The 12,062-nt window shown below is 35.7% G+C and overlaps 1 protein-coding gene across 1 annotated transcript in view; it reads right to left on the reverse strand.

The window, feature by feature from the left end:
* The window catches only part of ELOVL4 (ELOVL fatty acid elongase 4), a 42,715-nt gene that overhangs the window by 18,754 nt on the left and 11,899 nt on the right, over window positions 1-12,062 (reverse strand). Inside the window, exons 2-3 of the mRNA XM_034431853.3 lie at window positions 4,264-4,451; window positions 342-422 (exon numbers count right to left, since the gene is read on the reverse strand). Of these exons, the coding sequence (XP_034287744.2) occupies window positions 342-422; window positions 4,264-4,451 (269 nt within the window). The remainder of the gene's footprint in view (window positions 1-341; window positions 423-4,263; window positions 4,452-12,062) is intronic.

The raw sequence follows: 12,062 nt of genomic DNA on the forward strand, positions 1-12,062 counted from the left end.
TATAGTACTTAAACCAATTTGAAGTATATAGAAAAAGTTAGGGAGTATAATTTTAAATTTAAAATTGAGGGGGAGGGGAGAGTTGGGAGGAGATATGGCTGGAAACAAGGGAAGAATCCCAATTTTTATAAGGTCCTGCATGTTTCTTTAAAATAAGGTGATCAGTTTACACACACTTTAAAAAACTTCTTGAAAGTAACATGTAGCGTAGCTCTTACAAGAGCTCTTACATTATCTGTGTGCTGAAATAGTTTTTCACTAGAAGGACAGGAAGAGACATAGTAATATTAACCTATAAAAATAATTTAAGTGATATAGGAAGAATTGTTATTACTACTCACCCTAACTTCGTATTCATTATCTGAGTAATCCACAGACTGGCAGATATAGCTGTATCCTCGAGCTCTTGATGACAAAAACAGCTGAAAGAAGGAATTCAACAAATTAACAATGCAAAAATTTGTCACTTAAAAACAACCTTTCTAAACTAACTAGCATCCTTTAATAAAGCTTCGGTTTCAATTTCTGCTCTCCTTTTCCTCTCAAAGGGGCACTTAAACTCAATGTGCCCTGTAAATCCTAGGCTGCTTCCTTTGATCTGGGGTACCTAATCCCTATGGAGGTACCATGGAGCACCATCATCAAAGCTTTTGGTGTGAGAGAACATGAAACTTATGTTATTTATTCATTTAACTTAGTTCTTGGATTTTTTTTTCTATTCCACTGAAGACTTAAGGCATCTTACAATTATGACCACAAAAGAAAGCAAGAACACCTCAAACACCTCAGGAGCCTTGATAGTACAGTGGTTTAGTGCACCCTGTTATTAACACAGCTGCCTGCAATTTCTGCTGGTTCGAATCTCTCCAAGGCTCAAGGTTGACTCAGCCTTCCATCCTTTCTAAGGTAGGTGAAATGAGGACCCAGTTTGTGGGGGCAATAAGCTGACTTCGTATAAAAAAATATACAAAAGAATGAAGGCTATTGCTTAACGCATTGTAAGCCGCCCTGAGTCTCCGGAGAAGGGCGGCATATAAATCAAATTAAAAATAAATAAATAAAATAAATAAAAGCCTACAAATACCATAAGTGGAAGCATCCAAATGATTGGGGGGGGGGGGAAGTGTTCTTGGTGCTTTCTCAGCTTAGTTGTTTTCTTGCAGATATTTCATTACCCAAACTAGGGAACTAGGTAGCACTGACAGCACTGATGATGTTACCTAGTTTGGGTAATGAAAGTCTGCAAGAAAACAAGCAAGCTCAGAGAGCACCAAGGGCCCCTTATTTCAAACATGAGCTACAAATATTCTCTTTTATTGGATTGGAAAAAGACAGCTATCAGAGGCAAAAGAGACTACTGGCCAAATGTAATCCTTATTCTGTTGCAGTTCAGTTTCTAAGCTATATAAGACTTTCAACACTAACACTTTAACACTAACACTTGTTATTATGCCTTAACCCAACAACTGTATTACTTGAATTTATATATATGAAATTAGATCTGTCTGTCGATATTCAAACCAAATCAAACTTAAGTTTTTGTCCTAAGCATATTCCTTCTCCTGGTCCTTCACGGTTTTTGGAAGTGGCTTTCAGCATAGCATTAAAAAAAACCAAGCATGTCCTTTAGCTTGAAAAATACTGCTAATCCCTGTCTTAACTTCTAGGAAGTTCCTGAATGCTGCTAGAAGGCACCAGGTTGGCAAAGGGTGCTTCACGCAACTTGTTCCTTTGGCAAAGCCCTTCCCCTTATGTCCAGATTACTCAGCAGAAAGAGGATTACTGCTGTAACAGGATCTGAGCAAAAGCAAGCTTCTTAATACTCTGGGATGAAGTGCAGCCCCGCCTTCACATCAATAATTTAGAAGGAGTGTAGTAATAATTACTGCAATAAAACTGGACATTGAATGTATTAGTGAGGGATCATACCTGTCTCATTATACAAGCACAATACCGGACTGTTGCCTTTATATATGGGTGGGTTCATGCTAAGTTTGGTATAAACTATCAGTGATACAGCTGTCTGGATATCTTACCAAATGACATTATAGACCATGAACAGGTACACTTTGATAGCGATTACTCCTCGTATTGGTATTCCAGCCATCTACTATTCCAGCTACTTAGTGCACTATGTATGTTTGTTTTTGTTTGTTGTTTTTGGATTAAACAACATGATATGATAATGACACCATAACTAGGATATGAGACATTGTGCGCAATGTTATAGAATTCTGAGGCTCTTCCTACTGCCTACACAGTAATTGGCTCTATACATTGTTATGGACGAAACCTCTGTCCCTAAAGCAACCAAATCACTTTGAACTGATTAAGCAGGGATCAGTACAGTGTACATCCAGCTCCCAGCAAAGCAGAACCACAGTTTATATATACCTCTGGCCTACTACATTTCAAAGACAAGACAAAGGAAAACGCAGTGTAAATAACAACATGGCAATGGAATGTTTTTGATAAACCCATCTGAGTGAACTTCTCATTATTTACTCCTTCGTACTACGTTAGTGTGTTATAGTACCTCTGAAATATGGGCAGAGAATAGCAATTATTTAGTTTACTGAACTACAGGTTTGTGACTGGTTCTTCTCCCTGTTGCTATTCAGGGTCAATTCAGCATGATGTAAATGTTTTCATAAGGGCTCTTTAAGCAATTCACATGTCTTTGGGGGGGGGAGCATCTCATAGGTCTGGTCCTAAATGCAGCTCATACAATCTCTTTTATCATCACCACATAAAATGTTTAGAACAAATAAAAACATATCAGGAATCTTCGTGGGGGAAAAAAAGAGAAGAAGAAACACACACACACAAAAACCTTCACCAAAAATTGATGCTAACGTTCCAAAATGATTGTTTATCACATCATATTTTTTTTTTTAAAAAAAACCCAAGATAAACATCTAATTATCTAAACATTTAATTATCTAATGTTTCTTTCAAGAGTCAGGCAAGATTTTTTTTAATGCTGGAGACTAAGAGCAGCCCTAGATTTGTCTGCTCAGCTGGTAGAAGATGGATTGCTGAGACAGCCATAGCCACTTGCTCTTCTGGTAGATGGCTCAGGATGTCTGGTTCTAGTGGAAGCAAATTTGTTATGCTTTTGCATACTCTGCAAGATGCAATTGCAACCACTGTCTGCTTATACTGTGCTTTGCTATTGTTGCAGACCTGATACTACCTCTATATTTGTGTTACCTTCAACAAGGGTTTGTTGAAATTAACCATAGGAAATGAATTCTCACATAATTCTACACTATAAACCATGGTTTACATAGATTTATGTAACTATGCTAAGCTAAAACCAAATAAATCATGTCAGGACTTAACATAATTGGTAGTGCTAAATAATTCATGCATGTTCCTGAGTTTCGAATGGGCGTTATTGAAGGGATTTAATATTGTTTCTTGTCCTGCGCAGTAAGAAGCCAGTTCACAAACTTCGACTCTGCACACTCCTGCATTTCACTCAACAATGTCAATGATATTGCTGAGCACATTGTAAGCCGCTCTGAGTCTTCGGAGAAGGGCGGCATATAAATCAAATTTAAAAAAAAAAAAAAAAAACTGACATTGATAACAATGAAATCGATAACTGAATGCAGAAACATCCACCTTTTAAATGCAAATCAGGCTGGCCAAATATTTGTATTTTCACCTGAAATAATGAGTCACAAGAACAGGTTGTCCTCCAGTTATGACTGCCCATCGCAACCGTAATTCATGACAGGTTGTAAAGTGGGTGAGTCATGTGACTGGTGTGACTTAATTATCTTTTTTGCCGCAATCATTTAAGTGAGAACCAAAGGTTTGCTAAGGCATGGTTTATCCAAAAATGGAAGTAAATGCTGGTTTTCAGCAAAACCATTGTAATATGCAGTCATGTGATTGAGGGATGCTGTAAGTGACTGTAAATGTGGCTTAGTAGCCATTTGCCTGAAGTACGGTAACATGATTGTGTGGGGTGGGCACATTGGAACTTGAAATCCATGTAAGTATCCCCTTGGTACATCCATTGGAAGTTTGAATGGTGACCAAGCAACAGGTTGTAAATTGAGGACTACCTATAGCAAATCTGGCTGTAGTCCTAAATAGTACTCTCTTGCAATTATACATATTGTAGTCAATGGCGCTGACTTCTGAGAAGACAAGTATAAGACCGGACTTATATGTAGCTATCTTTATATGTGCATTACAGACCTATCTAATGTGTGTCCTTATCCATGTACAGCATGAAAGCAGTCGTACCTCTTTGAAAATATAGAAGTTAAGTAGGACCATTCCAAAGTTGTAAAAAATCAACAAAAAGCGAAACTGGAAAGGCTCTCTTGTCTTCATCCATTTAGGCCCAAGCCAAACAGCGAGGAGGTATAATGTGCTTATTATCAAGGTTGGAAAAGGTGTTTGCATCATAGGCCAGTTTTCAACACGTTTATCTGGAAGGAAAACAGAAAGAATATGTCTGAGAATAATTGGCTTTTGCATCCTGTTTTAAAACAAATTCACATACATGGGGAGCCTGGAGTGTAATTGTTTTAGCCAATCAGTGGCATTTTCCCTCTTTCCCCTAGATTTCGGTTTCCTCCCCTTTTTTGATGGGACAATAATTCTGTAGGCTATGTGTCAATTTTTGCTTCCTCTCTGAGGATTTATTTTTTCCAAAGATGTTTGATACTCTTGCAAATTCAGGCTGCCTCTCTATGGGTTTTTGTTTTAGTCACAAAACAATGTTGCTTTGGAAAACTGATATTACCATTGCAATGCTAAGTCATATGGACAAAATTGCAAACTAAGAGTTTTATGTTTTTGGTTACATTATAAATGTTACAAATGAGTACCACAAATATTTAAGTGGCTTTACGACTTGTATTCACAGTCGTTTTTTTATACATTTAAACAAAGGCTTGGTGTGTAACATTTAATCCAAGGACCAATCCTGTGAGCTGGGTTTACATGCATTGATATTTATACATACAGATCATTTTAGAGTATTAACTCTGTTTTTAACATTAGAACTGTCATATTCTGTTGAACTGATTTGAGAGGTAAGACCTTTTGTTTTTCTATCGCATATTTAAGAATACATATCATGAACTAAACTACATTTTTTCTTCCAACAATGTGAAACCAAGTGACACGGTATTTGTAGCCTGAACATGCGTTACCATTTGCATCAGTAAATTATTTGACAAGCTGACTGTCTTTTTAAAAGTCCCATTGGTCACTACAGAGCACAAGAAGTTCAAAGGTCAGAGATCAATTCATAAAACGTACATGCACATAATACTGAATAATTTTATCTGAGGATTACTACATGCTGATTGGCGGAGCCCCATCAAAGCTGACACTAGCCTGAGCATAAAACAACTCAAAGAAGTAGTACAAGATCAAAAGATGTAGAGAGATCTGGCCCACAGAATTGTTAAGAGTCAGACATGAATGAATGGATAATTTCATCATCATCAATTCGTGGAGGGGAAAAATGCTTGGAAGAATAGTCATTCTTCGACATTCCATTGGACTTGCTTAAAGAGGACTTCCTTTGACACATGTTTGAAACTAACTGTAGCAGGAGGGGATATAAATTCTGAGAGTATCCAGGAAGAAAAAGTTAAGGCATTAATATATATAATCCTAATAGAAATGGAAAGACATCAATAGCACACCATTAACATAAACGGTGAAAAAAAAGACAGATTGGGACTGAATAATGCTATACCTGGGTGCCTATAGTAGTAGGATTACCTTGCTAATAATCTTCACATGCTTTGATTATGCTATGTGAGTTCTGGAGGAGGATGGAGATTTGATAAAACTGATAACAGTTCACACAATCGAATTGGGATACGAGAAATCAAAATTACTGTATTTGAGAAAGAAGAAATGATAGATTGCGCTCAACAAATATTGCTGGAAGAAAATGCTGTAGTCACCTCTCAAACAGAAATTGCTGTCAAATTCCATGCATCTGGGCAAGATCAAGGAATCATGAAAAACACGGATTGTTAATCTGGAGTCAATGTATAATCCCGGAAACTGTAATAGGAATTCCCAGCCTAATTTATAATGAATTAATTAAGGTGGAGTCTCTTTGAATTCTTTGAAACATTTCTTCCCTTGGGCTGAATTGTCATTCCATAGATAGTGCCTGCTCTGTTTTATGATATTATTTCTGTCTCTTCTCTTCCTTTCCCACCCTCTATTTCTCACATTATGTCACCCATTGATAGATTAAAGAGGAATGGGAGAAAGTTGCAACTTTCTTTGATTCCCCTATGCAGCTGGGACTTTTTTTAGATAAGCCTTTTAGCAGAAAAATCTCGTTACTTGAATATCGACTTTTCAAGTGAAATTTACAAAACAATTCAGGATTATGCCTATTAGGTTTGACTAAAAGTATTTCTATAAACCGAGCTGAAGTCTACATACAAATGTACAACTGTTACATACAGTTTTGATTGACTCTGTGGAAAATGTAAGTTGTATCCTTTCTTTTAGCTGCAAAAGGGACCTTTTTAAAACTAATTTTGTTCAGCTGACTACATATCTATCCTGATACACCTGATGATATCCAAAAGGAGCTGCTGAGGAAGAGGTATGTAAATATACATGAAGGAATATAAATATGTATGAATGAAACACACAAAATTTCTTTATAATTTGACATACACATTCATTGGGACAGATTCACAGGGAAAATTGCTGGGGGAGGCCAATCTGTGGTTTGAAGTTTACACCAAGGCTCATGTGATGTGATGTACTCAGTTCCAGAATTAGCTGAAGTCTGGTGGCTTCTTTGTTACAGCAATAGTTGTCTCTGCCATAACCAGGGGTGAAATCCAGCAGGTTCTGACAGGTTCTGGAGAACCGGTAGTGGAAATTTTGAGCAGTTCAGAGAACTGGTAGCGGAAATTTTGAGTAGTTCAGAGAACTGGTAAATACCACCTCTGGATGGCCCCAGAGTGGAGTGGGAATGGAGATTTTGCAGTATCCTTTCCCTGGAATGGGATAGGAATGGAGATTTTGCAGTATCCTTCCCCTGTCACGTCCACCAAGATACACCACGCCCACCAAGCCACGCTCACAGAACTGTTAGTAAAAAAAATTTTGGATTTCACCACTGCCCATAACTATTCTCAGGCTCCAAAGATAATAAGGAAAAATTAGGCAGGTTGAAAAAATATCAGCTCTACTATAGGTATTATACAGTAAATTTTTGACCGATTAGAATGGGCCCCATTAGAATTGTTTCCCATTAGAATGAGAAACAAAGACAGTAGTAACAACAACTGGCACTGAAACATAAAAAGAAGAATTATTTGCCTCCTTTGATTTCATCTGAAATAAGTCTGGCAGTTTTCTCATCACAAATTTCTCCCCCTTCTGATCTCCATAGGATCGATCTGTCTAAATATAAGCTTGTCACTTGATATTTTCAGAAACTACAGAAACTGTTTGCTTCCTTTGTTCCTTAACACAATATTAAATATTCCTTTCTTTGGGGAGGCAGCAGAGGTGAAAAAAATGACAGCTTGGGGGAAGTAAAAAGGAAATTGATGAACATATTTTGCACAGACTGTTTTTCTTCCCTTGAACAGAAGAGCTCAAGTCCAAGGAATTATGTTAAGCAATTATCAACTGCTGCAGGCCTAACATTACATAAGGAATATCCTGTCCACAGGGACTTGACAGATTTTGAGCACCTAAAAGCTACACAGATCCATCCAAAGGTGTATAAGGTGGGGCCACAATATTCTAAGGGAAAAACAGGAACATGATTTAAGTTATCAATGTCTCAACTACAAAGGGAAAGAAAATGTACATTGTAATCTATTATTCTGTGTTCACAGCAACTGATAAAAAAATATGTATCAGGTGCTAGTATTCAATCGCATTCATTTTGCGACTTCCTTTGCTGTCACAGATGATGATAAATCTTCTTCCGATCATCACTCAGTCAACAGATGTAGTCAAAACATAATTTTGACCTAGGGAACTCTTATAATGCAGGGGATACATTTGCACTTTACTTTTCTGTTGAGCAAACAAAGCAGCTTGTAAAGTTGAATTGACCTTGTTAGAGTAAAAATGAGAGTTCAGATAGCCTATTCGTTTTGGAACTTAAAGCTTAATTATATAAATATTTACTAAGGAATAAATGCCAAGCTCAGTACTTATTCCAAGTACATGAATAGAGGAATAAAGTCACATTTTGTGAGATAGGTGGCTATATAAATATGATAACTGAATGAATAATGAGCCTTATTTGCTGGAAGTAAAGAACTCCTCTAAGTACATTGATTTATCTTAGACTTTCCAAACAGGGCTCCTGCTCATTGTTGAACTGCAATAGTCATTACAATTTCTAGGGATTATTTCTGGAACTGCTAAATCAATCAAGAGTTTTCTTCAGTATTAGCTGACAGACACAGAGTTACTCAGTCCAACATGTCAACACTGCATTTCTCTGTGCTTGCTGTTATTTCTTTCAAAGAATAGATTTCAACTGTTTCAAAGAAGCAGCTACATTACTGTCTATTTTAGTATCTTTATCGCTTAGTTTCTAGGAAATTTTTCTTATATTTAGCATACCCATTTTAATGTAACAGCAGAGTTGCTCTGTTCATAATTTTTTTTAAAAAAATCTTAACTATAAATACTTTTAAATATAAGAAATATTAAAATAGAATTAACATGGATTCTTCTTGCTCTCATCTGACAGACCTTTTCCCCAGGTATATATCAAACTTTTGTCACTGTTCCAGTTTCCTACAGTTATCCTTTTTCCATAATTTTCCTTACTATATTCCTGTGCTAAAATTTTCTATTTTAGACAAAAATCAGCAGGGTATCACATATGCTGTCATACATGTATTCCTTGATGCATGATTGTAATAAAGCCTGACCATTACTGTCTCATATGTCATTATGGTTGTAAAACAGGTTGGTCACTGTTTTTACGTCTTTTGCAAACATTGTTAAGCAAATGCAGTGGTCATTAAAGAAACCAATGGAAGTAAGTGCCAGTTTTTGGCAAAACTACCATAACACACAATCACAAGACACTGCAATAAGTCAAGGACTACCTGTAGAATTCAAGATGAACTAGTATCCTGAATCCCCTCAATGCAATAGGTAAATAGGCCTATAAGTTATAACAAAGCAAACAGACAGGAAGGAATCCCAATCCATTTGGTTTTAGTCTGAGGAATAAAACTGTGACATATCTGATAACAGTTTGCACTATTTTTCAACAGATGGAAAATAGATGGCATCCACTTTTTATAATTCAAATGCAGGTATGAATGTATAGATTTTTATTCTATGTTGCCATCGGAGTTTGGCTTCCTGTAGACTTGGTGGGCATGGCAGGGGAAGGATACTTGGTAGTACAGTGGTTTAATGCACCCTGTTATTAACACAGCTGCCTGCAATTTCTGCAGGTTCAATTCTTACCAGGCTCAAGGTTGACTCAGCCTTCCATCCTTTCTAAGGTAGGTTAAATGAGGACCCAGTTTGTGGGGGCAATAAGCTGACTTTGTATAAATATACAAAAGTATGAAGGCTATTGCTTAACGCATTGTAAGCCGCCCTGAATCTCCGGAGAAGGGCGGCATATAAATCAAATTAAAAAAAAAAAAATCTCCATTCCCTCCTCATTCCAGGGGAAGGTTACTGCAAAATTCCCATTTCCTCCCGATCAGAGGTGGTATTTACTGGTTCTCTGAACTACTCAAAATTTCCACTACCGGTTCTCCAGAACTGGTCAGAACCTGCTGAAACCCACCTCTGCTCTCACTCCTGATTGCATGATGAGTTATGAATTATAACTAAAGAGTATTTCTATTGTATCCCATGTGAGTGAGTGTCAAATAGTTGCAGTTGGGATGGAAAGTACTTTTTTCAAAAGTACTTTCTCTTTTGATATGATGTATCAAAACTGTGAAAGACTACCTTCTTTTAAAAGTTGTGATACTGAATATGTGCCAAGGAACATTTTGTTTGACTGCCTGAGGAGAATGAAGCATCAATCAACAAATTTTATGCTTAAAACATTTGTGAAATATTATGTTGGAAATAAATTTTTAAATATTAATATTTTAAAATGTCTTTAAACTGGATTGTTTTTTAAACCTAGCATGCTTAATTTTATTGCTTAATTTTATATGCTAAAATTATTTTAACACTAAATACAATAAATAAAATATTGATAAAATATATAACTAAAACTGATTTTGTGGACACAAGTACGGTAATCATGAGAAAATGAGGATCATTAGGTTTACTTGCCCAATAAATTTCTGAATATAAAATATGTTTACAAAAACTTACAGAAGAACAGAAGCAAAGAGAGCCATGGACTCCTATGGAAACTCCTCTCTTTATAAACCAAGCAGAAACTCAAACAAGTCAAAATAATATTGGGAAAAGATAAGTAGAAAATAATTTTGTCCCCACAAAAATAGTATCATCTCCAAAAAAAATTTACAAACCAAACAAATATGAAAACAGGGAAAGGATGAGTGTTTAAGCATTAACACATCATTAACTCAGAAGGTGAGTTAATGATTGACAAGCAAAGTCTGATGGACTGTGCCTGCTCAACTCTTGGCTAGAATTGGTTGGCGTTTCTGGAAAATTGTATAAATTTACAAATTATAAACACACCTTTTGTCATAGCACTCCTCAGTTTGAGTAGATAAAACTGCTTGGGATCTTTTAAATTGGATTCGGAAGACTATGGGATGGAAAGACTGGCTTTTTCGAAATGCATGTTGACTATGCCTCACTTCTAACATGGTGGTGGTTAGTCTATAAGGCTTCGTAATATTCAGTCTCTGTACCACAGCTTCTACATGCTACCCAAATCCTAATCACTTCCAAGCTAATATCTACGTAGGGCTGGAAGTTTGGACATGAATCATGTTACATGATAAATTACCTAATTTATCTTAATTCACTTCCCAATGGTTTACCACAACTATTTCTCAACACTAAATTCCAAGTGAAGTATTCCACTGAGCATACTGTACCTAATAGTTATTATAATTGTTTATCTTTTGCATTTTTGTTATCTTTTTATAAAGTAAAATAAAAAATACAGAAAATATATTCTCTGAATTAGTTTTAATTTTCCAATTATTACTTTCTTTATGATAAATATCTTTCTCAAGTATACTAAAATTATTTTTTGTTTGAAGCAATCCACTGTGTTCGGATTGCTTATCATGATAAGCAATGTTTCAGACTACACAAACAGGATGAGATTAAATATTATCCCATGGAAAACTCCTATTCAATAATGCCAGCCAGTGGATTTCACTCTTTCCTAAGCAACTTCAACCTATTACACCGGGCAGAACAGTTTTTTTGTATTTACAGTATATAACACCAGAAATATGAGTGCCCCCTAAACCAATAAGATTGTATATTGTAGTAATAATAAATTTAATTGCTTATAACATTCAATTTATATTTTGTTATTCAGTCTTTGTTTATAATCAATTTGTTAAGGAATTCCAAAATCCAGCTGACCTCTTTGAGATAAATGAAAAAAATAAAACTGATAAAACTGAAGGGGTCTTCTCAGTTGTAATCCTCCTGTATTTTTCCACCTTTTTCCTTTCATCCATTTTAAAAAAGGGCAGAAAATTTAAACAATTTGGTTTGGCTGGTAGTGTTACCAGTTGTTTGGAAGCAGTATAATGAGTCAAACAAAAGAAATAAAAACCTTAAACTGAGCATTTAAATTTTTACTAGTTTGGGGAAATTTAAGCATGGATATAGTTTTCCTAACCAAAAACTGAGAATTATTTCAACAATTGGGATAGTGTATAAATTAAATAAATAAGTTAATAAAATAAATGCTAAATGTTAAATCAATGTTTGTTGGTTCAATTTTAATTGAAGTAAATAAATTCCTAACCATAAACTTCTACTTGCTAATTCACATGTGGAGCTTTACCAAGTATTAATAGCTATGGCTGCTATTTTTAGCACAAAGACATTTACAGGGCCAATCTAGCACACCTTTTTATTCAATCAGC

Source organism: Pantherophis guttatus, chromosome 1 (genome assembly GCF_059756535.1).
Source record: "Pantherophis guttatus breed Tessera chromosome 1, ASM5975653v1, whole genome shotgun sequence".
NCBI classification, from domain to species: domain Eukaryota; kingdom Metazoa; phylum Chordata; class Lepidosauria; order Squamata; family Colubridae; genus Pantherophis; species Pantherophis guttatus.